This window comes from Lytechinus pictus, chromosome 3 (genome assembly GCF_037042905.1).
Source record: "Lytechinus pictus isolate F3 Inbred chromosome 3, Lp3.0, whole genome shotgun sequence".
NCBI lineage: Eukaryota > Metazoa > Echinodermata > Echinoidea > Temnopleuroida > Toxopneustidae > Lytechinus > Lytechinus pictus.
The window spans coordinates 69,284,785-69,310,896 of NC_087247.1; the positions used below are offsets into that span (position 1 = coordinate 69,284,785).

Genomic DNA, 26,112 nt, shown 5'->3' on the forward strand with positions numbered 1-26,112 from the left:
CTCAATTAATCATTAATGCATAATTGCCGAATTTATATTCTCTATTACCATTTCACTATATGTTCTTTTGACAGGCATCTTCGAGTGATGCTGAAAGTTGTGATAGTGAAAGTAGTACACCAGCCAAAGTTCGCCGACGTCTCCCTGCAGTTCCGCTGAATGTCCAGCCAGTTACTGTTTCTCTTAAACCCGACCTCAGAACAACTATTGATGAGATTTTACGAGATCCTGAAAAAAGTGTTGAGGTGAAGAAAGTTAAAGAACTACTGGCTAGAAAGGCTGCAGAACTGGAGAAAGAGAGACGTGAGGCTCTCCTAAAATTGAGAAAACTCACCTCAGATTCAAAGAGGCTTGAAGAAGGAAAGGAGAGGCTTTCACGAAGATATAACAAACACCACAAGGTCCGTGTAGCTGGGGTGAATGAAGGTAGCCTCTCAGATTCAGACGTCACCATTACAAGTGAAGACAAGGAAACAGAAGAGTTGGCTGCTTTACTTCACCCATTATATGGCATGTATAATCCATTCCCAACGGGTAATCTCTCTATCAGTTCGGATCGTATTCATGAGATAGAAACAAGTGATTTGCCATCTTCAATGATGATGTCTCAGGGAGATCAAATTAGATTATCAAAATCTGAAGAAGATATTCTGAGAGAAATTGAAAAACAGATATCGGAAGCCACCGGTACAGACTATAAAGCATACAATACTTCCCAAATAGAAAAGGAAGTTCGATCAAGATACAGCGACCCCAAAGATGACAACCGGTCTAAAAAGGATAACAAACGTAGAACTCCTTTGCAGGAAAAGTTCACCACCTCAGAAATTCCAGATTATGGTTTAAAGACTGTTCGTCATAAGATGAAAGAGGAGCTCAAACAGGTGACCGCTCATCGCAGAGCGCAATTAGATAATTCCCCACCATCCCCATCCCAAGCCCCCTCTGAAATCCAAACGAGTGTCGTCAGTCCAGAGAGGCAAGAAGGTGAGCAGAAGGAAGGAACTAACGGTAGTAAGTCATCATCGACTGTCAAAACAGGAAAATCTGGTAGCGGACTACCTGTCCGAGGATCTCAACAAGCTTCACCTCAGAGAAGGAAAGCACGGTGGCAGCCAACGGACTCTGTAGCTCCCGCTTTTTCACCCATCAAGGAAGATGTAGACTCTGAATTTGATTTCCTACACCAGAATATATCTGATCGACGTACAGGAGGCATGGCTGATAAAAGGTCGCTTTCTTATGACTCCTCATCGAAAACGAAAAAGGGCTCCTCTAACAACTCTCGGGGAAAGGAATCGTCCAATGCTACATCAGTAAGTAATGAGGTCGATTCTTTTTTTTCACCAAACATCCATTCTGAAAGCATATTATTATGTTAGTGTCTGACGGTCAATATTGCTCATAATAGACCCATGAATCATAGATTCATCTGTCAATGCTACAATAGGGAAATAAGGCAAATACAAAAAGGAAGTTTTGATCATGTACATGAGATGGACCATAAATTTGCAACGTATGACAAGCAACTGCTATAATTTTGATTTATTTATTACATTTTTACATTTCACATTTATATCCAGTCATAGAAATATGTATACATGTATAAATCTGGAAGACAAATTTTTTTCTGTACATTCATTTTCTACATTACCAAAAGTGTTAAATACCCCCTTCTTTACAGGATGATGTTGAGCGCCTGAGTAAGGAAGGTGAACTGATAGAGAGAAAGATCCGAGAGCAGACGGAGAAGCAATTCCGCCAAGAGCTTGATAGAAGACGGCGTCAAATGGAGGAATCAGCAAGGAAACTAGAAGAGCTCAAAACCAGAAGACAATCGGATTGGAGTTCGAGTGGATCAACGACCAGTGAACCCGTCATATCAGCAAGTCACAGTCTTGAGACGCTCAAGGCAGCTTACGAAGCCGACTCCTCAGCGAATGAATCAGTGCGCTACGAGGGGCAAGAGCCTGTCACCTACCCTCGCACCAAGCTTAAACGTGGTTCACCATTTCATTACTCATCACCTCAACTGACTGATCGTGAACGAGGAATACGCCGTGATCAGCAGGGTCTTATTCTACCGATCACCGACGGCCACAGAGAACGAGATGGTGGAGTCAGTGAGAGCTTGAGTGATTCTGGAATCCCATCTCGACAGGGAAGTATCAATAGAGGAGAAAGGTCGCAGAGACCGAGGATGATGTCTAGAGAAAGTAGTCTTGATAGCACTAACAGCGAGATGCGGCTTTTTTCTGATCAGGATGAAAACGTCTTATACGATGACACAGTCACTCCGGTGAGTTGAACATATAATAGTGTGTAAAGTAAATATTTTATTTTAACCAATCGGGACTAATTCTCATGTTTATATCGGACATCGTTTTTGCCTTCATCGGGAAATTGATTACATCAATAGCCTTTCCAGTGTCCGGCGACATTTCGTTCTTTAATAGATTCACAACTTGCCAATGGCAGGAAAAGAAAACAAAATAACTTAACGTGGATAATAACAAAAGTAAGCAACTGTTACCACAAAATGATTCCCCCAAAATAGTCTTCATTTTCCTTTTCTTGGTATGTTTTATTGAAATAAATCAACGTAATAAAATGTTCATTTACATTCATGAAATATTCACGTTTAAAGCCAAATTTAAAACGTATGACTATAAACAAAGTAGGGAATCCTCAAATACATATAATCCTTATCAAGCAAGATTTCCGATATGTCAACAAATCATATACACATAGATCCCCCAAATTTTAGTCTTCGTTGATTATAAAAATAGAGTAATTACGAAATATACTAACGCTACGATAAGACGGAAGGAAAAGGTTAAAAATATTATCATTCAATTGATGGTGTTTTAATGCAGGAGAAAGCAACCGAATTTCGCCGTCCTGAGCCCCCACCATGTCCACCACGAGTACATGAGAACCATCGTGCTAGATCTCAAGATCGAGATACACATCGTAGTCATCCTCCTGATCGTGATCCACAACGCTCTCATTCTCATGATAGGGATACACGTAGGGGTACTACCGATGAAGAATGGGATTCGTCTGAAGGGGGGCAACAACCACAAACCAGTCGTTCGTCTCGCCAAAGTAGACCAATGGATGTACCTCATGATCAAAGGGTCAAACGGCACCCTGAAGGTATACATCGAATATATCTTGAGATTTATGTACAGAATTCTATCATTTGAGATATAGGAATAATCTTTAATCGTAATCGCTGTGGCGTTTCTTTAACGCTTATTTTACTATTAAAACAACACGTGCAGCTAACTATCAGTGTCATTGGAACGTTAAGAATATGAAGAAACGTTGATCCTGGTCGTGACTATCGATATTTAGAATGATAATCATGATCGTTATCATAATGATGGTGATGACGATGATGTGAACAATAAAGATTACCACACACATTTGTCTCTTTTCTTCACAGATTATTACTACAGCGATCAAGAAATCCGCGTTAAGGCGACGGAATGGTCAAGACGAGCTGAAGATAGCGATGATAACGAAGTCGATCGAAGACTACGTGCCCAGTATCATGATGAACAATTCCGATATCATCATGGACCACAACAACCACACGGAGGTGTAAGTAAATAATTTCTCACTTTATGAATATGATATCTGAGGATTTTTCAGTCCCTGAGTTAGAAACAACAAATGCTATTAATGATATTAGCTGGCTCCCATCTTATGTTAAGCCCCTTTCACAATTGATGGTGCGACTGCTTAAGGCGACCGCACACCTTACGATTGGTCTGCGACCCGATTTCAGAATAAAATGTAGTAAAATTTGATGCTAATATTGATACTTGGAATATCTCACTCTGTATCGTACGAATACCTATATGTTCAAATGTGTGACTATGCCATCATCCTTCTTAGAATAAAAGCGAATTTGATATCTAGTCGTAATGACGTCATAGCAATCGTACGATTGGCTACGATTTGAACTAATTTGGCTTTTGCTCCTAAATAAAGGCTTGCAATCTTTCAAAATGGTTATATTAGTATTCTTTCAATTAATTTTAACCTCAAATAAAATGATATGTTCCATTCACATTTTTAGAAAATGAGCAAAATGCGATTTGTTCCAAAATCGGATGGCGAACAGTCGTAAGGTGTGCGGTGGCCTTAACAACCGTTGCGATTGTGTACAACATATATTGTGTCCAAGTGATCGCAAACGGTCGCACGAGCAATTGTGAAAGCCCCTTTAGCGAAATGCTATTATTTACTTGCTTTAACATGTTTATCATGCATCGAGTCACGACAGAAGAAAGACTTTACCTTGCCAAATTTATTTTTTCAAAACTAAGTCTACTATTATTTTATTGATTAAGATTGCTATAATGTTTCTTTCCATTCTTTTCTAGAACAATGTACTTATTGTAAAGGGTCAATGTTTGCCTTTCATATATTTCCTTGAAATACTTTGTCAAGGGTATTTGATGTTACAACTAGACTTGTGATTACCACTTATAATTGTGATTGATAAGTTAATCGGAATGGATGAGATTCAAAAGAATGATTCTTAAATTTCACTACGTAGGATCCTTCTCCACAGGCTAGTGTAGGTCGAAAGTACCGTCTGCAGAGAGATCCACGTGACCGAACGAACCGAGGTAATGGACTTGGTATGAGGGTAGTAGGTGGTAAGAGGATGCCTGGTAGTGATCAATTGGTTGCGTATGTAGCTGAAATACATGCAGGTGGAGTAGCAGAGAGAACAGAAGGTAAGGAGAATTCATACCCTGATCGTACAGTGGTAACAAACAAACATTTACTCTTCATGTACTTTTTAGCTTAACTCTTTATGTTGTTGAATATTCTTTTTTTCCATCATAGTTAAAAGTGCTTTTATATTTTCATTTTTGGTAAGATTTGTATTGAATCCAATTATAATACTAATATAGTAACCCTGCCAAAGAAGATCAATGTACGAATGAATAACTTTGTAAATCAATAAGATAGGTCATACTCATGCAGTAAACATCTTTTCACATTCCACAATTCAAATGAATAGTATTTTACTTTTCAACAAAAACAAGAGATCCAGTAATTTAATAAACTGAAAATATATCAATAACATAATTGTTCACATTGCTATTGATTTTTTTTTGCAAGGATTGTGAGACTGCTTTACAGTCTAACATATGTCCAAAGATGAATGGTCGACGTAATGCCATGGCTTTCATGTACCATTCTTGACAGTATGATGATGTTCATCCTTCGCATGCGAAGACGACCACAACTTTACACAATCTTGTGGGTTCGAAGATGGCTGAATAGACCAATCTCAGCCAAAAAAAATGTGGACAAGCAAAAGCCTGCAGTGAGTGGGGCAGGCACAGCGTTCGCGCTTGTTCTGTCTTTTCGACAATGTCGTTTTTGTTATTACTTGTCCAAACGTCTTCACTCGTAGCCTGACACACCAGCCCTAACCATGGTGCGCCAGGCAGAACGGTCCTCATCTGATTCCTCCCAGATGTCAGGGTTGATGCCACAGCACTCCAGGGAAGCTTTCCACGTGTCTCTAAAGCGTTTCCTCTGACCACCTTGAGAGTGAATCATACCATCAGCTCACCGCAGCACAGTGGGCCGGGGCGAAACAATTAAAGTGCGCCAAAAGTCATTTTGGGCAATTTCAGATTTTTAATTTTTGTCATGCCCAACTGAAAGACAACACTTTGAACAATACTTCAGCAAAATATTTCATTCCGGAATTTGCATAAAGGTTGTTAATTTCCTACCTCAAATCGTAAAATGTGACATTTTGCAAAATGTGCGTATATGACAACCTAGTTGAAAAACAGGCCATTTCACAGGAGGTTTTTCATGTAGGGATCTGAAATGGCTCCCACATAATCCTGATATATTCTTTTTTTTCGTGTAAAAGGGTTCAAAGTAGATAAAAGACACCTTTCAGGAGGTTTATAGGATAATTATTCCTCGAAATAGGCTGAAAATCTATGTTTTTCGCATTTACATTAGAAACGTTTAGATTTCCGTGGATTTCCGTCTAAATTCTATAAGCATCATTTTTCCCGATGTCTAAGCTTTAAGTCGATACCAAATTTAGCTGCCCGTTTTTGCCTGTTTTCATGTTAGAGCCGATTTTACTTGACACAACACCCCAAAAACGGTCATTTTTATACCGCGCAGTCGTCGTAGCGCACCGTATGGGTGTACATTGCCGTTCGCTTTTGCACAGCGAGGACGAATCCCCTCCCATTCCATGAAAATGACATGAATTCCGGGCATAATGTAAACAAAATAAAGGTTGCTAACGCAAATAAGGGCTATACCCACAACTCTTCCAGAGATAAAACATACTAGTAGAATAATTTCAGCCAAAAACTCTCCTCATATAGTAATACATTCGTGGTGTTATATACTATGCGTTTTACACAAGTCAACACAGCTTGATAAAGCACGGTTAATATTTTTCAGATGAAAGTTTTTTTTATAAATCTAATTAATGATCATTTTGATGCCATAAAACTATTTTCGGCATCTCATACACACATTTTAGGCATGTGAGAAGCATAAACCAACATTCACTCTGGTCAATCTGAAAGTAGCACATAAACCAAAGTTTATACTTCACATTGTTTAGCGTAATTTGTCTTTTCACAGATAGGTTTTAAGTAGCCAATCAAAATTTGGTATCAAGGTGACGTCACATCGGCTTTAGATTATGTTCAGCCGATTCTACGCCAAAAATTACCCTTAATCAACATGATAAAGTATTAATATAACTCGGAATATAATTTTGGCGCACTTTCAACCCATTCTGGCCCACTGTGCGCCGTAGAGAAGTATTTTGGCAAACGCTCGCCGGGCATTCTGCGGATATGTCCAGGGGCGGTATTCTGAGGTCATTTTATCTTTAAAATATTTTATTTTATCTCTTAAAATGAAATTGGTATTCTGAGATGACATTTTATTTCTCAGATAAAATTCAAAATTTTATCTTGCGTATCTATGATGACACGTATACGCAACAGAGCAGTGGCTGCGTAGACATACCCATCGCGTATCTGGCCATTGCAACGCGGGTGACGTGCTTGCACCCAAGTTACTTTGAAGAAAAAATAAAATAAACTTAAAAGAGGGTAGGGGCTATTTTATTTCCGCGACGTTGATTTCGTCAATATTTGTAGTTGAATTAACTCCAACTGTTGACATGAAAATGAAGAAAAATTATATATTTATTGAGATCAACACCTTAACGTTATTCCTGTACAATCAGACACACCTATTTTTCAATCAATATCCAATCAGAAACGCGCTTTTATAGCTCTCTCATATCACTCAACCAATGGAAATCCATTCCGCTAGGAGGTGTGGCGAAGGAGTGAGATTGCGTCAATTTATTGACTTCAATACGCTTGCACTATACGCCTGCGCGTCCTTACAGAGATTTCTTTTTAACAAAAATGGAAATACTCTCATCTTTTTTTCGAAGTCTATATCGCATCTTTTCAAGCATCATTTCAAAGACAATATTAGTCAAGAAAAGTCTTATGAAATGCTTCCTGATTGTACAGGAATAACTTTAAGGTGCTGTTCTCAATGAACGTTGCGGAGATAAAATAGCCCTTACCCTCTTTTAAGTTTATTTTATTTTTTTCTTCAAAGTAACTTGGGCGCAAGCACATCACCCGCGTTGCAATGGCCAGATACGCGATGGGTATGTCTACGCAGCCACTGCTTTGTTGTGTATCATCATAGATACGCAAGATAAAATTTATACTCAAGATAAAATGTTTAATTTTATCTGAGAGATAAAATGTCATCTCAGAATACCAATTTCATTTTAAGAGATAAAATAAAATATTTTAAAGATAAAATGACCTCAGAATACCGCCCCTGGAGGCCGTTTCATAAAGCTGTTCGTAAGTTAAGAGCGACTTTAAGAACGACTGTTGGTCCTTTCTTACGCGCTAAACCATCGCCTATGGTGTATACCATTTACCAAAAGAAAGGATCACCAGTCGTTCTCAAAGTCGTTCTTATCTTACGAACAGCTTTATGAAACACCCACCCGGTTTCACTGACATACAGCAAAGAGGGCAGGTTGACTGCCCACGGTACACCTTCAGTTTGATCAGTATACTGATTCCTCTTTTCTCCCATATCCTTTTTCTAAGTCTGTTGAAAGTTGAACAGGCTCTTGCAGTTTTGTAGGTCCATCCAGACAGACCGAGACTGCCAAGGTAAATAAACTTATCTGCAGCCGTCAGGCTCTCACCGTTGACTGTGATGGAAGGCTTCCATTCGTTATGTATAATGTCCAAGGAAGTAATATTCTTAAGGTATCATGTTTATTCGTTTGTTTTTACCGTATTTAAGTAGGGTTACCTTGCTACAGTGATCTGAATTTGACAAGAGAGGAATTTCAAATGCGTGTGGCTTAAAGTGGAGCTATACCATATACAATCAGAGAAAATGGGGTGATGAAAAATTATCCCTAAATCTAATTACGGCTCAACTTTGTTTCACCAATATTTTTCTGTATAGGTCTCCGAGAAGGAGATCAAGTATTAGAATGGTGTGGTATCTCATTAACTGGACGAACTTATGAAGAGGTTCAACGTATCGTGAAATCATCGGAAAAGCAAACTGAAGTGCTATTAAAATGGTAATTCCCTTCTTATTTGGTATCCACGTAGGTCATTGCATGAATGGAATATTATTTTATTTTATCAATGTATCTTTACTAAATATTTCAGTAGCCTAACAACGGAACGTGTTTTAATCTCTAAATGAAATGTTCTATTAATAAAAGCATTGTTTTTCATTTATGGTATACATTCCGTATTTCATATCAAATATTTAAATAAGTGTAAACCCTTTGTTTTGTAATATATTTATTTGTACGCATATAGTGTCGTTTTTTGTTCTAAAAGTAGAACAAATAAAAGTTAAATTCGATTCAATTCCTCTATTTCCTGTTTTTCCAGCGGTCCAAATTTGCTTGATTCACCGAGACCACGTGCTCGATTACCTAACGGGGAGCCACCACCACCACCACCTCCCCCGCCACCAGGGGGATATAGGAGGAATGAATATGGTAACTGAGCATATCTTAATTATGTTTTTATTCATATACTGTATATTCGATAAAAGTAATCATACGTTACCCAAGAAGATACAAAAATTTAGGAAATATATTTCCTTTACATTCTGAAAAATTATGAAAAAAGGATTTCTAGGTCTCACACCTAGAATTGCGAGATGAAACTTTATTTTGTATGTGTGATTGTTTTCATAGGAGGAGGAGTAGACCCACGAATGTTAACTGAGAGACTAGAGGGCATCACCTATCCCTCTTATGGTCCTAGTTCAGTATCACCTTCAGATAGTAGCTACTCATCTCATGTAAGTTATAGCGTCACAACTCTTATCAGTGGCTGTAAGGATGGTATGTAATGGTTGGATTCTTGCTGTAGGTTTTGCAATTGAAAATAAATGGAAGGTTGACAAATTACATATATCTGTCTTGTCTATTATCAAATTGGTAACATTCTTAAAGGACAAGTCCACCTCAACAAAAAGTTGATTTGAATAAAAAGAGTAAAATCCAACCAGCATAACACTGAAAATTTCATCAAAATCGGATGAAAAATAAGAAAGTTATGACATTTTAAAGTTTAACTTGATTTCAGAAAATAGTTATATGCACATCCCGGTCGGTATGCAAATGAGGGAATTGATGACATCACTCACTCACTATTTCTTTTGTATTTTATTATATGAAATATGGAATATTCGAATTTTCTCCTTATTGTCATGTGAAACAAAGTTTTATTTCTCCCTGAACATAATGGTTCAGTCAAGTTGGTCCTTCTCTCATTTGCATGTGGCTAAATTGGGCATATAACGTTTTTGTGAAAAATAAGCAGAACTTTAAAATGTCATAACTTTCTTAATTTACATCCGATTTTGATGAAATTTTCAGCATTATGCTTTTCTGATTTTTCTCTATTGATTCAAATTAACATTTTTCTGGGGTGGACTTGACCTTTAAACATGTTAAATGTATGTTTCAGCGTCCATACTATCATGATCCTGTTTTTTGTAATTGTATGAAGGCCTATAGCTTTTATTTTATATCTTGTCTATAAACTTGTAAACATGAACGTTCCAGTTGCAGCTGTTTTACATGTGCATGTAATACAGCAAGAAACGCGTTTAATTACCAACAAATGTTCTTTTTGATTGAATTAAAGTGAATATTGAATGGCTTGTATTGTTTGTATATTCGAAGAAAATACATACTTGCAAGTAATATGCTAACTCATTGAATGTAATCATGCACATTTCTAGTTTTGACTCAGCTATGATTTCTTGCATGAAATTTCTAGAGAAGAATTGATTTAACATTTAAAACGAATAGATTATGATTCTAGAGTGATAGTAAGTAGTATGAGTTGTCTAAATATTTCAGATTTAACCATAACGTATTGAGACTGGTATATTATATTATATTTTTCATGTTTTTATAAGTAATGATTAGCAAATGCAGAGAAAGGAATATATTTTCTCTGAATAATCTTCCTAATAGGATATGCTCTGAAGGAAAATAAGTAAAGTTCTTGATGCCCTGTAATGCCTTATTTTGTTTTTCATGAACTTTGTAGAGAAGAGGAAGAGGAAGAAAAGTCACCGGAGAGATTCAAGTAAGTAGAGAATAATCCTGACATTAATTTGTCTTGATCTAATTTTGGTGACAATGAAACAACAAGGAAGATTTCAAACGAAAATCGGAAACCGATTAAACTAATATAATATAAATGGAGGACGCCATTAAACTTGTACTGTCATTCGATATGACTGTTGAATGTACCCAAAATATAACAATCCCTAAAACTCTCGAACAATTAATTCTCGTCTTTTCAAAAGAGGTTTGAAATTGATAATATTGATAATTATAGCAATACTGATGACAATGGTGATAATAATAAACTTTGTTTATCAATAGCGCATAACATTATCACAATAATGTCTATGCTAAATTTAAGTGATAGAAAAGGATAAGATTAAAAATAGCTCTTTAAATGATTTTTAATTAATTTTCTCTCCGATATGAATTAATTTCCTTTACCTGATCTGCAGTATTATGTATTGAGCAGTATAGGTTTGTAAGATTGTGAAGTTTATCTTTCATGTCCGGTACCTTTTCCTAAATTTAAATATATTCTTATAAAATCTAAACTTAATTCAAACTATCTATAAAATGACGACTTTTTGTCCTCAGCTTCAAGTTGCCTATGACAACCATCGCGCAGAGCTATTAGTTGGTATTTTGAGAGGGCGTGGATTGACTGCACGAGATTCGACCAATCTAGCGGATCCTTACGTCAGTGTGTGCCTATTACCCGCAAGGGGGTAAGTTTATCGAAATAAAAAAGTAGAATGACGGGGTTGAAAGTTGGAGAAGATAGGAAAGGAGCAGGAAAATTGACATTTTGAAAGAAGGCCCTCAACGATAACAGAACTGGAATGTTCAAAGTATACTTTGAAAGAAAATTGTTTTGGTAATTTTTTTTTATATAGGCCTATTCGATATGATTTGTTCCTCGATCGTGATATGTCCAGTTATATTGAAAACATATTGAAAACATTACGATCGTTCTCATATTCAATTAGTTAGTCCACGAATCACACACATCTGATTCGACATCTGATTTATTTTTCAAATTCAAAGCAGTCCGGAAGACAGACAAAGATCTCGCTACGTGCCTCGAACACTAACACCAGAATGGAATCAATCCATCATCTTCCGCAACTTAAGACAAAGTCAAATTAGATCCAGGACTATCGAAGTCAACGTATGGGACTATGATCGAAGTTCTACCAGTGAATTCATGGGGCAGGTGAGTCTTTATAATCAGGACATTCATCAAAAATGTTCTTCCTATCATATAGTTTGTTACCTACTTTGAAGGCATTTCTTAATTTAAAATGTGATGATTAAGTTTGACGGTAACCGTGGGTGTAAAAAATCTCAAGAAGGAAGTCACCAAATGAGAGTGCTTAAAGGTTTGATAGGACAATAAGTACATTCTAACAACAAGAAATTAAACTTTTTTTTTGATCAATCATGACTTTAATACTACCTTATTAGGTTATACTAGATCTGTCTGATGAACGCCTACTCACGAACCGTCCTCGATGGTACCGTTTAATGGATGTACCTATGCAAGGTAGTCAGCAACCAGGCAATTCTTCTGTGATGACACCACCATCATCTTCACCAGGTAGCAGACAAGGGAACAGAAGAAATCATCATGATCAAAGGTTAGACAAACATTCACACAAACTACAAAGAAAAAAAAAGCACAATCTAAGTCATATTCACCATAATCACCAGTAATGAGATTGATTTACCAATTCTATTTTAAAACTCATGTCTTTAGATATAAAAGGTATCTTATTCGTCACGAGTGGACAACGACCACATTTTTCATTACCTGCTAACTTACCATTAGCTTTTGATCCATTAGATTTTAATGTAAAACAAGAGAATTGTTTCCGCCAACAGTGCAAAGTATTTCCGCTATCCTCCAACTGCCAATATTTCATCATTTTCTTTCCTGTAGGTCTTCTGATGGCAGAGGAGATTCTCGGTCGAGACGATCAAGCGGTGATCGTAACTTTGATCCGAGAAGCGGTGGTGGAAGTCACATGGGTGGACGAACTGGAAGTCGAGGAGACATTAACAATGGTGATCGTGGACGAGATGTAAGAAGTGGTAATGGATATGATAGACCTCCTCGTTACACTGGTCATCATCACCATCATCCAGAGTCAGATTCACCAAGCTCCAGATCATCAGGCTATGAATACGATACCGATCGGTCATCACAGAGTGATCGATCGATTTCGTCAACGCAAGGTACCACTGAGTGAAAGAAGTTTATCATTAATCACAAATAGATCACGATCATCAGTTTTGCTTGTCATTTTATCAATAGAATATAGCACGTTTTTTGCTACCCATAAGCATTTAGATTCCTTTTGAATTATTTTGGTTTATGATTTTATTTTATTTTTGTTTTGTTGGTGAAAAATGCTGTTAGTGTGATCAAATAAATTCATTAGAATCATTTCACTTTCGTTTAAGAGCTTCACTTGCACATGGTCTTGAATCAAAGTTTGTCAAAGGAACACCAATAGATGAGCGCTAATAGTAGATTCTTAATGTATATTTCTTCAACATGAAAACTGGACTAACAGTCCCAACCCGTATGACTGTATGAAGAAACACTTCTCTGAGTCGAAATTGGGATAGCATATATTACAATATCTAATCTTCTTTCAATAGATGTTCTGCTGTTTTGAGATTGCTTTAGTTTTGATAATCCCTATAGATCCGTGCCAAACGCATGGCTTTCCCTTGAACATAATAAGATGAGTTTAATCCAAATATCTGATAACTATGCCCCTTTACCCCTCCACTGCTGCAGCATGACGAGCGACCAAACAGACAACTAAATTCGGGAAAGGTATGAACAGAAGAAGGTTTAGACGCCAATAATTTTTATTTTCGTGCATCCGTATATAACCCCGTGTCCCATGTATTTTCTCCTTCCTCGGTTATATGAGTTAGATTTATTTGTTTATTTTATGAATCATGTTGATATATCTTATATTTGTTACCATTTCATTAAATTGTGCCCGTTCCCCTTGTAATTTCCATTATCCGTCGTCATCTTAGAGAAGATGTCGTGCTAACATCATCGCTATTGTCTGTCATACTTCATAATTTTATTTCTGCTATATTCTGCTAGTATATGTTTTCATATTATTATGTTTATATTGTTCTATGTGAATAGAACTCAATGATGATAGGTGGAAGGATGTCTTGATAGGGGAGTGGGGCAAGGCGACCTAATGGGGAAGTTTACTCGTTTTCCTTAAATTGATTATAGAGTTACCTTTCTTTTAATACTCTTCTTTCTTCCTTTTCTCCCTTTTTTCTTTTATTTCTCCTCTTTTACCTTACTTGAAAAGTTGATAGAAGTCGGTCGCCCCTACCCCCTCCCCTCCATGACACTCTTAATATAATGCCTGTCTTTTTATGAAAATATAATATGAAGCTATTTTTTTTCTTCTGAATTAATATACCAGTTTGAAATGATATTCTTCGAAGCAATGAAAATAGGATTATCGATTTAAACATGGTATGGCGTAAAAGATTAATAGACATATATATTTTTTTATATGTGTGTAATTTTCATTATGCCTACGTTATATGTATACATCTACATGTATATTATTCTCTCATCGTAGCATGCCCGTCTACAAGTACTATGCTTATTAAGTAACATTTATTCACTACTTATTCAAGATTAATATTGGTTATATTGAATAGGCGATGTACTGCATTAATAACACTTATTTCAACTTTAAATCAAATGTGATAGTGATTTAGAGATGGTTAACAGAATGGGTTATCGTCTGTGCATTGCGCATTGACGTTATGACAATTACTTACCCGTGGCCTGGAAACAATTCTTAAGTTAAATTGCATGGTGAAAATTGAAGCTGTACTCCTAACTGAAAATGGCACAAATAAAGAGTATACGAAAAGCAAAACTAGTGAAATTTTGTTTAAACAGGAGAAAATATAAAAATACGCCCAAAAATGAACGGAATGGGTACACTATCCCCTTGAAAGAGCCGACAAGTGACAACATTTCAGGGTGGAAAATAGGTCATTCTTCTGCACTTTTCAACTTTTTTTATTTTTTATTTCAAGGATTTGAATTATTTCGGTGAAGCAGTAATATTCACGTCGTAATAAAAACGCAATTCTGATGGCAGTGTGTTTCCGTTCATGTGTGTAAAATCATCTTCCTTGTAACCAAATAATTTGCAGCAATGAAGATATAATACACTGAATCAGGAGTCAATTCCATTTTCAATTTCTTGTATAAAAACGGAATGATTTGTAATTTTATATAAATGGAGATGTGGCAAGATCAGTTCTCTTATTGCATATTCAATTTGAAACGCAGAGAAGTATTAAACGAAATGATGGGAAACCTAAAAATGACAAAAATCCGCTATTTTTCATTCGAAATCATTACTGTTTTGCTTATTTAATTCAAGTCTAGCGATACTTTAATTCTGATTTTCCAATATTTCTTCTTTAAGTACATTCTTGCTTATTTCAAAAGCCTCGCCAATATGCCATTTTCAGATTTAGGATGTGTGTAAACGATGCCTCCGTAGTTTTTGGTTAAGTAATATGATTATCCTGATTTAATCTTAATTCGTTTTGCATCATATTGTTTTCCTTACAGAGCACCATCGAACTAAAAAACTTGATAGCAATCAACCACAAACTAGATCACACGTTCATTTCAGTCGTACACATGAGAACGATAGATATAAACGAGGTAAACATTCTAACGAGTATATAGTCATGATAATAATGACGGTTTTTATAATCATAATTATTAATGTAAAATTATGAGAGTAATAGATTCTGTTGAAGTTTTTCATTTTATTAATAATATTAATCACTCGATTGAATATTAAATTTTAATTGAAATAAAAGAATCTTGTCCATATGCACTTTGGGCGGAATTTTGTTAAAGTTTGGAATAAAAATGTAAGTTTAAAAACCAATGGGGTAGCCTCCGTCCCACTGTGTGCGGCTTTGTATAATATAATATTTCTGGTAAAAATGTTCTGTAAAGTCAACATTCATTTTTTGTTTCTTTAAAGTGCATGCAATGTTTTTTATCTGTCTTAATGGATGCAAATAATCTTCTCATATTGTTGCCCAGTGTTGGATAAATTCAAACTAATAATTGAAAAAATACTGTCTCTCGTCTTCTGCAGATATGAACTCCTTACCCGAAACTATCCCAGAAGCCCCTAGTATAGAGACCCCTCCCCCAACCACTACAGTTAGTACATCAGTGAAGATAACAGTCACTGCTAAACCAATGTGTAGTTTAGCTGGGCAGAGAGCGAGCAGTATGCAGTCTGTCGTCAATGGAAATGGACGGGTAGGTCGTCAATAATATTAACTGATTTCTCATAAGTTTGAAAACGTACCTTTCATTTCAAAATAACAGTACTTTGATAACATTGATTTACCTTTGTTTTACTTAAAATGTTATTTATGTGTGTATTCACATGCGAAGATCTGTTTGTATATTCCTATGATTATGTTCCATTCGTAACCAAAATTAGATTAAATTCAAAATATATTTTAATTCTAGAAAACAAAACTTCGGATGTGTACTTGATAATACTATTGACATTATTTTCATATGTGTCTCATGTCTTGAAAGTTTATGTCATCACTGGCTAATTGCCATTATCTTATAATTTCAGTGAGATTCTTGAAATTGATTAGCGCTTAGATGTACTGTCACTGATCTTTGGTATGGTGGGTTTTTTCAGAGAGAGAGGAGAGAGAATGACAACTTCTGTATCAGTACTGAAAACTTTATTAAATATTGGATCTAGAACTTTGATTTTCTGAGTAAATTCATTGGCATTTTTTTGTCGTTTTCATATAGGTTGTTGTAATCTTTATCAGGTCTTTGAAATAACTCTTGAAGCTAAACGGTGCTCGTTTTAGTTGTTTGCATAATAACTTAGATGGCTTGGTCAATTCAAAATTGGATAAAATGTATTGCCAGTGTAATCAAATATGATACAGCTGAAACCAATAACGTAATTACACACGTTCGTTATTTCCATTTAGGTTGTGACATCTCTATCAGACAGTAATGGAATAGCAACAAAAACATCCTTTGAGCAGCGTCCTGTAATACGAGTAGATGAATGTACTGAAGGAAAGACTGAGAGAGAAGTAGAACACCAGGAGGCTGGTAGCAGAGTTCCTCCTCTTTCTATCTTTAACTATACCAGTACTGATCCTGCATCTAGAGCACAAGGTATATTTCATCTTCCATTGAATATATTCTTATTTGGAGTGACAAGTTCATGTAAATTATATTTATTTGCGGGTCTTAATAGTTACATAGCAACTTTTTAAAAATAAATTAAGAATGTTACCTTTAGAAATTATAGTAAATTACATATAGATTTGAATGGCTAATATCATTACACTAAGAACACATCCGTCAGAACGGAAATAATTATATACAGCATTTGAAATTTGCAAATCACATTCAACCAAATTGCAATCATTGTTTGTCGTCATTTGGAACTATCGAGACGAAAATTGCCTTGTGGTTTCCTTCATGTTTTTTTCCTTCCTTCCCTCTTATCCAGGGAGTCAATTATCTAAATCAGGACCCATACCAAGTCAAGATCAGATAGGGAAAAACCAACGTGACGCCATCATCCATGGTGACCCAAGACAAACTAACAGGTACTCACAACGTTTCATATTAAACCTTACATGTACAATTTTGATTGTTAATCGCAATGCCTGAATTTGCCGGGATGTAGAATTAGTTTACATAGGTTAAATGAACCTATCGACAGGCTTAAATGCAATCCAAACTCCTCATAAACAAAGTTAACTTAAAATATTCTTCGGGCTATACTGGCAACAGGTTAAATGTGAATCTTGGGTTGCTAAACAAAATACAAAGATTATTCCAAACTCAGTTGTTAATAAATATTTGTCAAACTGTACTATTGCATTTCTTTTGCCACATGCAGTCTAAAGTTAGCTCCAATGAAGAATGGTACCTCATCAACACACTATCGGTCTACAGGTAATATACAGGAGATGACGAGATCATTACCTACCAGTAGCAAAAGAGCAGGTAAACAAATTCACTATTGATATAGAATAGTATCAAAACTATACTATTCATCAAGAAAATAACTAGTGACTGCATCATCGCTACAGGGGAAATGAGGGTACCACCTCAAGATTTTCAGGTATTGAAGAAATAAGAGGAGAAAGGTTTAAAAAGGTGGAAAAGAAGAAATAATCAACTAAAATAAGAGGTCTGGGTAGTTAAATTCTACATTTATTATTCTTGTTAGCCACCCTTGATCTGTGATATTATAGGAATAGAAATAGTCACAGTTGTTATTAATCCATCGCTAGAAACTAACACAACAATATCCATTATAAAGTACAGCTTTACAGGGGCCGCGGAACGTTTTTCAAAGTGGGGGGGCTGAGCCAAAAGTGGGGGGGCTGACCATGCTAAAAATCACAATCATATGGTAATTTTTACGTTTTTGTACACGGTTTTGGAAAAAAGTGGGGGGGGCTGAAGCCCCCCCAGCCCCCCCCCCCCCGGTTCCGCGGCCCCTGCTTTAGACACAGTGTGGACATGATGAGCACGATCTAACCAGTATGATTAATCTATAATTCCATTTTCAGAATCAGTTGCTGAAATAGGCAACGCAGACGGTCCTGATATTGCCGAAAAGAATCTACAAAACCACAAGAAGACGTCAGAAGTCGACAGGTAAAAGGAAATTTATTTCGATTTTCACAAGTTTTTATACCCAAGCTTTATTACTTTTCTGAACATTACAGGGTAAAAGATATAAAAAAGACATATTAAAATTTCAAAACAAAGGTTTGATGAAAATTGTAGTGCAAATTTTTAGAAATCTAAGTTTACAATTGTTATTTTCCCGATTTGCTTAATTCTACTAGACCCACTCCTTCCCATTTTACATTTTAGTTAATTTGACTCGCTATTATTCTCCTGGTTTTTGTTTCTGCCTGAACTATGAGAATAGAAGTCTTTTTACCACCAACAAGATTGACACTGATTTAAATTTCTTTTCCCCAGGTTCTCACCATGGATAGAGAAGCAGAAGCCACCACCTTCTCATCAGTCATTGATAGAGAATGCACAAGAACTACCAATGAAGAGTCAAATGAAAGCAACCCTGGTAACGAGGTTGGCAAGAGGTGATCTTGGACCTGGACAAGTAGTTGATCCAGAGATGCCAAGTAAGTAGAAGAAAAGTAACAAAATATTATCATATCCACACTATTACAGGTTTACCCAGTGTAGATAATGGAAACATTTAGTTTCTTTATGTGTTCCATCGTGTGTTTCCGAGTTGTTTTAAGGCATCGAGTGCCGTTTTACTTTCAGTGATGGTGATTTTATTTTGTTGTAAAATAGCAAACTAAAGAATAGTTTTGGTGATTGAACACAGGTAGTGGTATCTTAAATCTACAGAAATTTACAAAAATATTTGTTTTGATATTGTGGGTATCATTAATTTCAAAAAATCAAAAAAGATTTATAGTATAAGGTTTATGATTAACCTCTTATTTTTGTGTTTTTACTTCAGGACAAGTCGATCTCATACTCCTCAGAGGTAAATGAATCAAAACTTATTATATTTAGGCTTATCAAATCCATTGTGTTTTAGATATCATTGACCATAAAAGAACTGTACTGCCTTTTACATTCACAGCTTTATTTGTTGAACCCCTGACACGCCTGATGCATTTGAAATGTGATGTTAGAATATGATACCAAGGTTCAATTTTTCTTAAATAAGATATGCTTGGATAACTCAATGACTTGGGGTCGATTTCATAAAGAGATACAACTGTTGTAACTTTGCCATTGTGACAACTGCCCTGGTAACCTTGATTTTGATTGGTTGTTGAGCCCTGTTACCATGGTAGTTGTCATAATGAAAGAGATTTAACTGCTGAAAGTCCTTTATGAAATGGCTCCCAGATCTGGACATTGTACATTTAAAAGTTGATGTGTTTCCACAATATATGACAAATATTGTTTTTTCGGAAATGCATTATTTTTTTTGTCCTTGTTAGCGGCCTGCAGACATAAAAAAACACAGATATATTTTGGATGTTATAGCTTAGTGCTCTCTTAATTGAACTCTTCGGTATTCAATCATTTTGAGTTCGTATATCTTTTTTTTCAGGAGAATACGAGATATCTGGTGAGATGAAAATAGGATTTCGTCGTGAGTTGAAGACTGAAGGACAGAATTTATATGTTGAGATCTTTCAATGTAGAAAGATAAGACATAAAGGAAAGCCAATGGACCATCCTGGTGAGTTCATAAACCTATCGATTTTTATCTGAAATTTCTAGTTCTGCTTAAGTGTATTTACATCTGTAATCTTAAAAAACAGTTTAATAAAACATCGTACAAAACTAATTTCTTACCGCACAGATCAAAATAATTTGCATGAAAGGGATTCGGACCAAATAATGAATCCAGAACTAAGCATGCCTATATTCTATTTATCAAATAAATTGACAAATTCTCTCGAATTACTGTTTAGAAACTTATCTGTAGAGAGAAATCACTCATTCTCATAGGCGGATCGAGGGGAGCCGAGGCCCCCCCCCCCTAACTAGTATTGGCGGAGCAAAATAAAGAAAAGGGGGAAAGAAACCTGGAAAAAAGGAAAAAGAAGGGAAAAGAGAGGAGGAAAAAAGAAAAGGAGAAATAAGAGGAGGAAGACGAGAGAATAAGATAAGGGGAAGACTTGAAAAATAAAAAACCCTTTTATGTCACTATATAAAATTCGCGCTCGCATCGCCTGTTCGATGAGATACATATCTTGCTCAATAAGCTGATATGCAGCTTAAAATGTCAAGTTTTTAAATCAATATATAAAACAAATTTCAGCTCGGACAGCGAGCTTTCATTATTTTGTTTGATTTACAAATTGATGTTTTTTTAAGTGCTCCGTAAAATGTTCGTTTTATGGTCTGAATCAACAAATATGGTGTCAACATTTCAGCTCGCGCTGCATGCGCGCTCGCAATATTTGATTTGTCAAGTACCTATTCTCTTCGTGTAGGCCCTATTCTATAAAGTTCTAAAACTATCCTTATCAGGTTTGATTGTCAAAACGTAGGCAAATGAGCTAGCGCTTTGTGCTCGCGTTTTGATTGGTAAGTTATGTATAGCTCTATATTAATTCTATAACAAACTACTTAAAATCCCTTTTTGACATTTTATAAAAAATTTCGGCTCGCGATTTTCGCCCGCAATAATTGTTAATATAATAACCCTATCATTCTATTCATAATTACAAAAGTGCTTAAAATGTCCAGTGTTCAGGCCTCAATATCAACAAATTTCACGCTCTCATTAACCTTATTAGATTAATAAATAAAATAATAACATTATCATGAATTTATGATAACTAAATTGTCCCTTCTTCAGAATGGAATATCTCGGCTTAGGAAGAGGAATAGGAAGATAGTCACCATTTTCATATGATGACAAATTTCCTAGAATGTCCCGGTCCTGCATGGGGCAAAATAATGATAAGATATATCAGCTCGCATCCTATATTTAGAGCGATCAAAATCCACTTCACAATTTTCCTACACAGTGCTTGAAATAGTGCTTACATTGATCCTTCTACGATCGGATTATAAAATATTCTCAGTTCGCGCTTCGCTCGCATTTCTGATTTTCATGATAAAAAATGTATTCAGACGAATGCTCAGATTCTGTCTAACTCTAAAACACACGCACGCATGTTTATTGAGATACGCAGCTTGTTCTTTATTTAAAACGTTTTGAAATCATCCAGTTTCAGATCAAAATATCAACAATTTTCTGCTCGGCTTCGCGCTTGCATTATTAATGTAGGAAGATACCAAATTACCCATCCTTTTTTCATAATTTACAAAAAAAGAATATGAGTGTCCCGTCTTTAGGACTGAAATCTCATTTATTTTCCGCTCGCGCTTTGCGCTCGCATCAATTGTTTAGTTATATACTTATCCCGTTCATGATTATAAAAAGTGCTTAGAATATCAATTTCTTAGGCCGGATTGCAAAAGTTTTAGCTTGTGCTTCGCGCTCGCAATATCTAATCGTTGAACTATGTATCGTCTTAATGGCTAAGTATAAAAAGTCCTTAACAGGCGCCTTTTCGATCAGGCCAGAATGCATATTTAAAATTTCTGCTTGCGCTTTGCGCTCGCAGTAATTATCTAGTTACATACGCATCTTGTTCAGGATCACAAACATTGACCAGAATGTTTAATTTTCAGGACAAAATACATACAATTTCCAAAGAAATTTAGCTCGCGCTTCGCGCTCGAACTACTTATAAAATGGCTAATGAGATTATTACACATTTATGTTTTATAGGAATAAAGCTAAGAAGTGACTATTAGGACTACCCCTTCAAAGGAACAAACAAAAATCAACATTGAGCGGAAGAATGGGGAAAATATGGGTTAACAAAATTTCGCCCCCCCCCCCATTGGCGGAAGCTGGATCCGCCCCTGCATTCTTATCTTACAAATGTTTCAAATACAATGCCGATTATATCTCTCCATCCACTAGATCTATACGTAAAGGCATACGTAGTAATGGGAGAAAGGAAGGTTACTAAGAAGAAGACCCGAGTTTGTCGCCAAGAAAAAGATCCCACCTTCAACGAGGTCTTTGTCTATCATACCAACGTGAAAGGAATTGCCATTGAGGTAGGTTAGTAATAGGGATGATGGTTATTGGCAGGGACGGAGCTCCAGGGGGCAGGTGTGACTGCCAACCCATATCCCTTTTGTATAGGTGCAAAAGAATATAAAAAGACAGTAAAAGAGAGAATTAAAAATAGATATTTAAAATACATTGCACTGTACCTGGCCATAAATGAGTGTTGTGAGGATGTTGATGATTCTACAGATATTTCTTCTGATAAACACGTAGGCCAATATCACGACCGCTTTAACTGTATACAATTATTCAACCATTTCTTTGTACCAACTCCCCCCTCCCATTCCTATGAGTTTGACGTTCTGAAAATTCTGAAAAAAAGACCACATAAACCTTCTAATAACTCAGAACAAGACGTTCGATTGATATTTTCATTATGTTCTTTATTAGTATCATTATGAGCTTTTTGTAATAATACAAAATAGGGATTTGATATTGCACTTATAGCATAATGGAAGGTGGTTACAAAACTGATATTTTGTGCATCCATACAGGTATCTTTATGGGCTGCTGGAGGTCGTTTTGGTAGAAATACATTAATTGGTGAGGCATTAATCTGGTTAGATGATCTAAAGTTGGACCAGAGTGAAGTAGTTGGATGGTACAAGCTTCTGTTATCAACTTCAGCACCCAGCTAGCAACTACAGAACGCAGGCGGTATGTTCGCCGTCTGCTGCCCAAGCCTTTTCACCCAATGTTTATTTCTTTTCTTATATTGGTGATTTCGTTTATGGCAGCTGATTGCAATATACAACATCTCATTTACATTCATTTCATACTTTGCACATATTTTATTCTTTACATGTTCAGCTTAAACATTTTATCAATCAAAAGTTTCGTTCATGTGTTCAGGATACGACTCATTGTTATGTTTATCTTTATTTCTGTATCAGATATAGCCTACGCAAACGGTGAATGTCAAGCCAATGGTTTTTTTTTATGAATTCTATATTTGTCCAGCAGTGCTATATGTTTACTGAAAAAAAAATCAAGACTACTGAAGATATATACATGGATTGTAAACACTGGCTCAACATTAAGCAGTTTTAGTTAGCATATAGTGCAAGAGAATTGACATCATTGCTCTCATTTACGTTGGTGTTTTGCATTGTTGTTTTTTAAATCAAAACAACCACTTATACCTATTACTACGATCTTAATAATGTACTTATTAATTTTGAGTTTAATATCATGGGAGCCTTCATGAATGATTTTTCGGATGTTTCATTCTACAAAGTCTGGTTTTGTCTGGCATGCCATAGTAAAAGACAGACTTCTCAACTAATCAAAATCACAGAAACTTGTAAGGGTGATTCGTCTTGATGAAGCGCTCTCCGATTTTCTTTCAGAACGAAGTGAATTGAGTTATTTTCCTTCTATACTATAGATCATTTCAAGTTTATTACTTACTTTAACTTTTTTTCCACAAACGATTCATCCAAGTTATAAATCGAAACAAACGGAGTATTGATTTTTTTTAAATTCTTTCCTTCGTTGACTAATTTTATCATAATACATGGATACTGGAGTATCGAATTATGGTTTATTGAAAATTATGTTTTCCTCCTTTGATGCGAATACATTCCCGTTTCTTTCACTTGGTATGTTTGTTGCTTCTTGCCTACCCCATAGGCTTAACATGTCTATTCTAATATCAGCATATTCATTTTATCTATGTAGTAGTCGACTTTGCACATACTGACTGACTTTCGGGGTCTTTTTTTATCACAAAAACCAGGTGTAAGGTACAAAGTTAAATACGATACGTGGTTTACAATGACTGTAATTTGTAGGGTGTATTGTCTACGTTAATCAATAAAGGTGTATGTTGGTGCTTATATACACCAGCTGATCTGGTAGTACTTTTGTGACACTTTAAAAATTTAGTAAAATCAATGGAGATATTTTTAAGTATAGGGATTAGTTTTTTTAACTTCACGGTCCGACACAATCTGTATTTCGAATTATTTGAACTCTTCATATTCTAACGCACTTTTCCATGCGTCTTGTCTTTATGGTTATCATTATTTTTTTTATATCTATTAATTGATTTATTTATTGATACAAGATATTTTTCGAGACTGAGATCCTGAAAATCTTTATTAACTTTTGTGAACACCATCAAGCGAGATGATTTCTGCCATCAGTGCCTATTAGTATTACCGCTAATAACGGCATTTGATCAAACAGAAATTTCACGGTTATCCAAATTCATTTCTATGTTTCCGCACTCTCATTATTTTTAAAGTCATATTTCCTCTCTTGATTCCAATATCGTTTGGTTGTATTTTCATGGTGAAAAATAGGTTCTTAAAAAGAAACTTTACTGTAGTAAACTAATGTGAATGTGTTCTTATCGATCGATCGAGGAAAAACATAATTTTTGATGTAACATATCCGTCACTATCAATGTTTTATGTATTTTTAGGCTTCCTCTTAATATTCTTTTAATGATTATTTTTCGTTTTGTTTTATCGTTGGCAATATCTTATTGGTATGACGTAAACCGTGTCACAAACATCAGACTATACCGTTGGCCTACTACTACTTCATCGTCTTATAATTGTTCGTCAGTATATGTCCAGTGATGTGATGATTGTAATTTTTTTTATTGATATTGAGTATTTGTTATCGTAATATTATTCAAGTAATTTATTTTTATTTTAGTTCACGATGAATATGAACAAAGATGGCGTTAGATGGGATTATCATATTAAACGTTATACGCCTATAATTTCACAAAGAAAAGAGATTTATTATCCATTTACTGTATTGCCGTTCAATGTGTTTGTTTCTTGCAAAGTTTTTTATGATAAATAAGTATTTGGATTTCCATATTAAGATGATGAAAGTATTTTCTCATCTTCTAAGTTGTTTGTATGCTGTGGTTTCTTTCATCACTTAACAATGTTACCACAAGGAGGGTATATGTAAGGACTCTTTATGGTTAGGCAAGCAAATATTCGGATAAAATTAAGATGGTGCTCTTTCCCGAATTTGTTGTCTGGAGTCAAAATATAGCTTTGGAATCAAGGTATACTTATTCAATGTGACATAGATAAATATTTATTGTATTGTTCCATATAAGCCTATATACAATTATACAAATATATATATTATTCAGAATAATTGAATTAAATAAGGTTATGGTCACACTATGACTATAATATAGATAGGTATTATCATGTAACATATTATATTCTGTAAATCTTTTATGATAGTGATTGTACACAATTGTGAATGCTATAACTCTTGTAGATATTGTGATATTCTATGTAAGCTATATACCCCTTTGTACTTTGATCAATGCAAAATATTGCAAACCTTACTGAGAATATTTAGTTTTCTGTCATGAATTTGTTTATGTTGCATTCATTTGATGGTAGTGATCGTGACTGTGGCGGTGATTGTGTCGGTAGTGACGATGATGATAATAATGATGATGATAGTGATGATGATCATGTTGATGATGATGGTGGTGGTGGTTGTGGTGCTCCCCCCTGCGAAGTTAGGGGAGGGTTATCGTTGATATATTCCCCATCATCCATGAGCGCTGGGCATTGGAATATTCAGTGGCTCAACAGAGCCAGCTCCTCAATGATGGACGGGGTAGGGGGGTTCATGGTGATCGGCCAATATGTAATGACT

The 26,112-nt window shown here is 35.6% G+C and overlaps 1 protein-coding gene across 4 annotated transcripts in view; it reads left to right on the forward strand.

Moving 5' to 3' along the window:
- LOC129256767 (uncharacterized) overlaps nucleotides 1–25,797 on the forward strand; it is a 55,856-nt gene extending 30,059 nt beyond the window's left edge. For 2 of the 4 annotated variants that reach the window (XM_064097641.1, XM_054894933.2), the window contains 24 exons: nucleotides 75–1,316; nucleotides 1,685–2,299; nucleotides 2,877–3,159; nucleotides 3,452–3,609; nucleotides 4,574–4,757; nucleotides 8,548–8,668; nucleotides 8,991–9,100; nucleotides 9,302–9,408; nucleotides 10,671–10,709; nucleotides 11,288–11,418; nucleotides 11,738–11,906; nucleotides 12,158–12,330; nucleotides 12,633–12,928; nucleotides 15,342–15,437; nucleotides 15,886–16,055; nucleotides 16,763–16,955; nucleotides 17,296–17,395; nucleotides 17,692–17,798; nucleotides 18,371–18,458; nucleotides 18,792–18,955; nucleotides 19,306–19,332; nucleotides 19,912–20,043; nucleotides 22,312–22,451; nucleotides 22,959–25,797. In XM_064097641.1, the coding sequence (XP_063953711.1) occupies nucleotides 75–1,316; nucleotides 1,685–2,299; nucleotides 2,877–3,159; nucleotides 3,452–3,609; nucleotides 4,574–4,757; nucleotides 8,548–8,668; nucleotides 8,991–9,100; nucleotides 9,302–9,408; nucleotides 10,671–10,709; nucleotides 11,288–11,418; nucleotides 11,738–11,906; nucleotides 12,158–12,330; nucleotides 12,633–12,928; nucleotides 15,342–15,437; nucleotides 15,886–16,055; nucleotides 16,763–16,955; nucleotides 17,296–17,395; nucleotides 17,692–17,798; nucleotides 18,371–18,458; nucleotides 18,792–18,955; nucleotides 19,306–19,332; nucleotides 19,912–20,043; nucleotides 22,312–22,451; nucleotides 22,959–23,102 (4,989 nt within the window). In that variant the 3' untranslated portion in view covers nucleotides 23,103–25,797. Of the gene's footprint in view, nucleotides 1–74; nucleotides 1,317–1,684; nucleotides 2,300–2,876; nucleotides 3,160–3,451; nucleotides 3,610–4,573; nucleotides 4,758–8,547; nucleotides 8,669–8,990; nucleotides 9,101–9,301; nucleotides 9,409–10,670; nucleotides 10,710–11,287; nucleotides 11,419–11,737; nucleotides 11,907–12,157; nucleotides 12,331–12,632; nucleotides 12,929–13,499; nucleotides 13,539–15,341; nucleotides 15,438–15,885; nucleotides 16,056–16,762; nucleotides 16,956–17,295; nucleotides 17,396–17,691; nucleotides 17,799–18,370; nucleotides 18,459–18,791; nucleotides 18,956–19,305; nucleotides 19,333–19,911; nucleotides 20,044–22,311; nucleotides 22,452–22,958 lie in introns of those variants that run through there. The other 2 variants (XM_054894934.2, XM_064097642.1) reach the window with 2 other exon arrangements.
- Nucleotides 25,798–26,112: the final 315 nt, after the last annotated feature.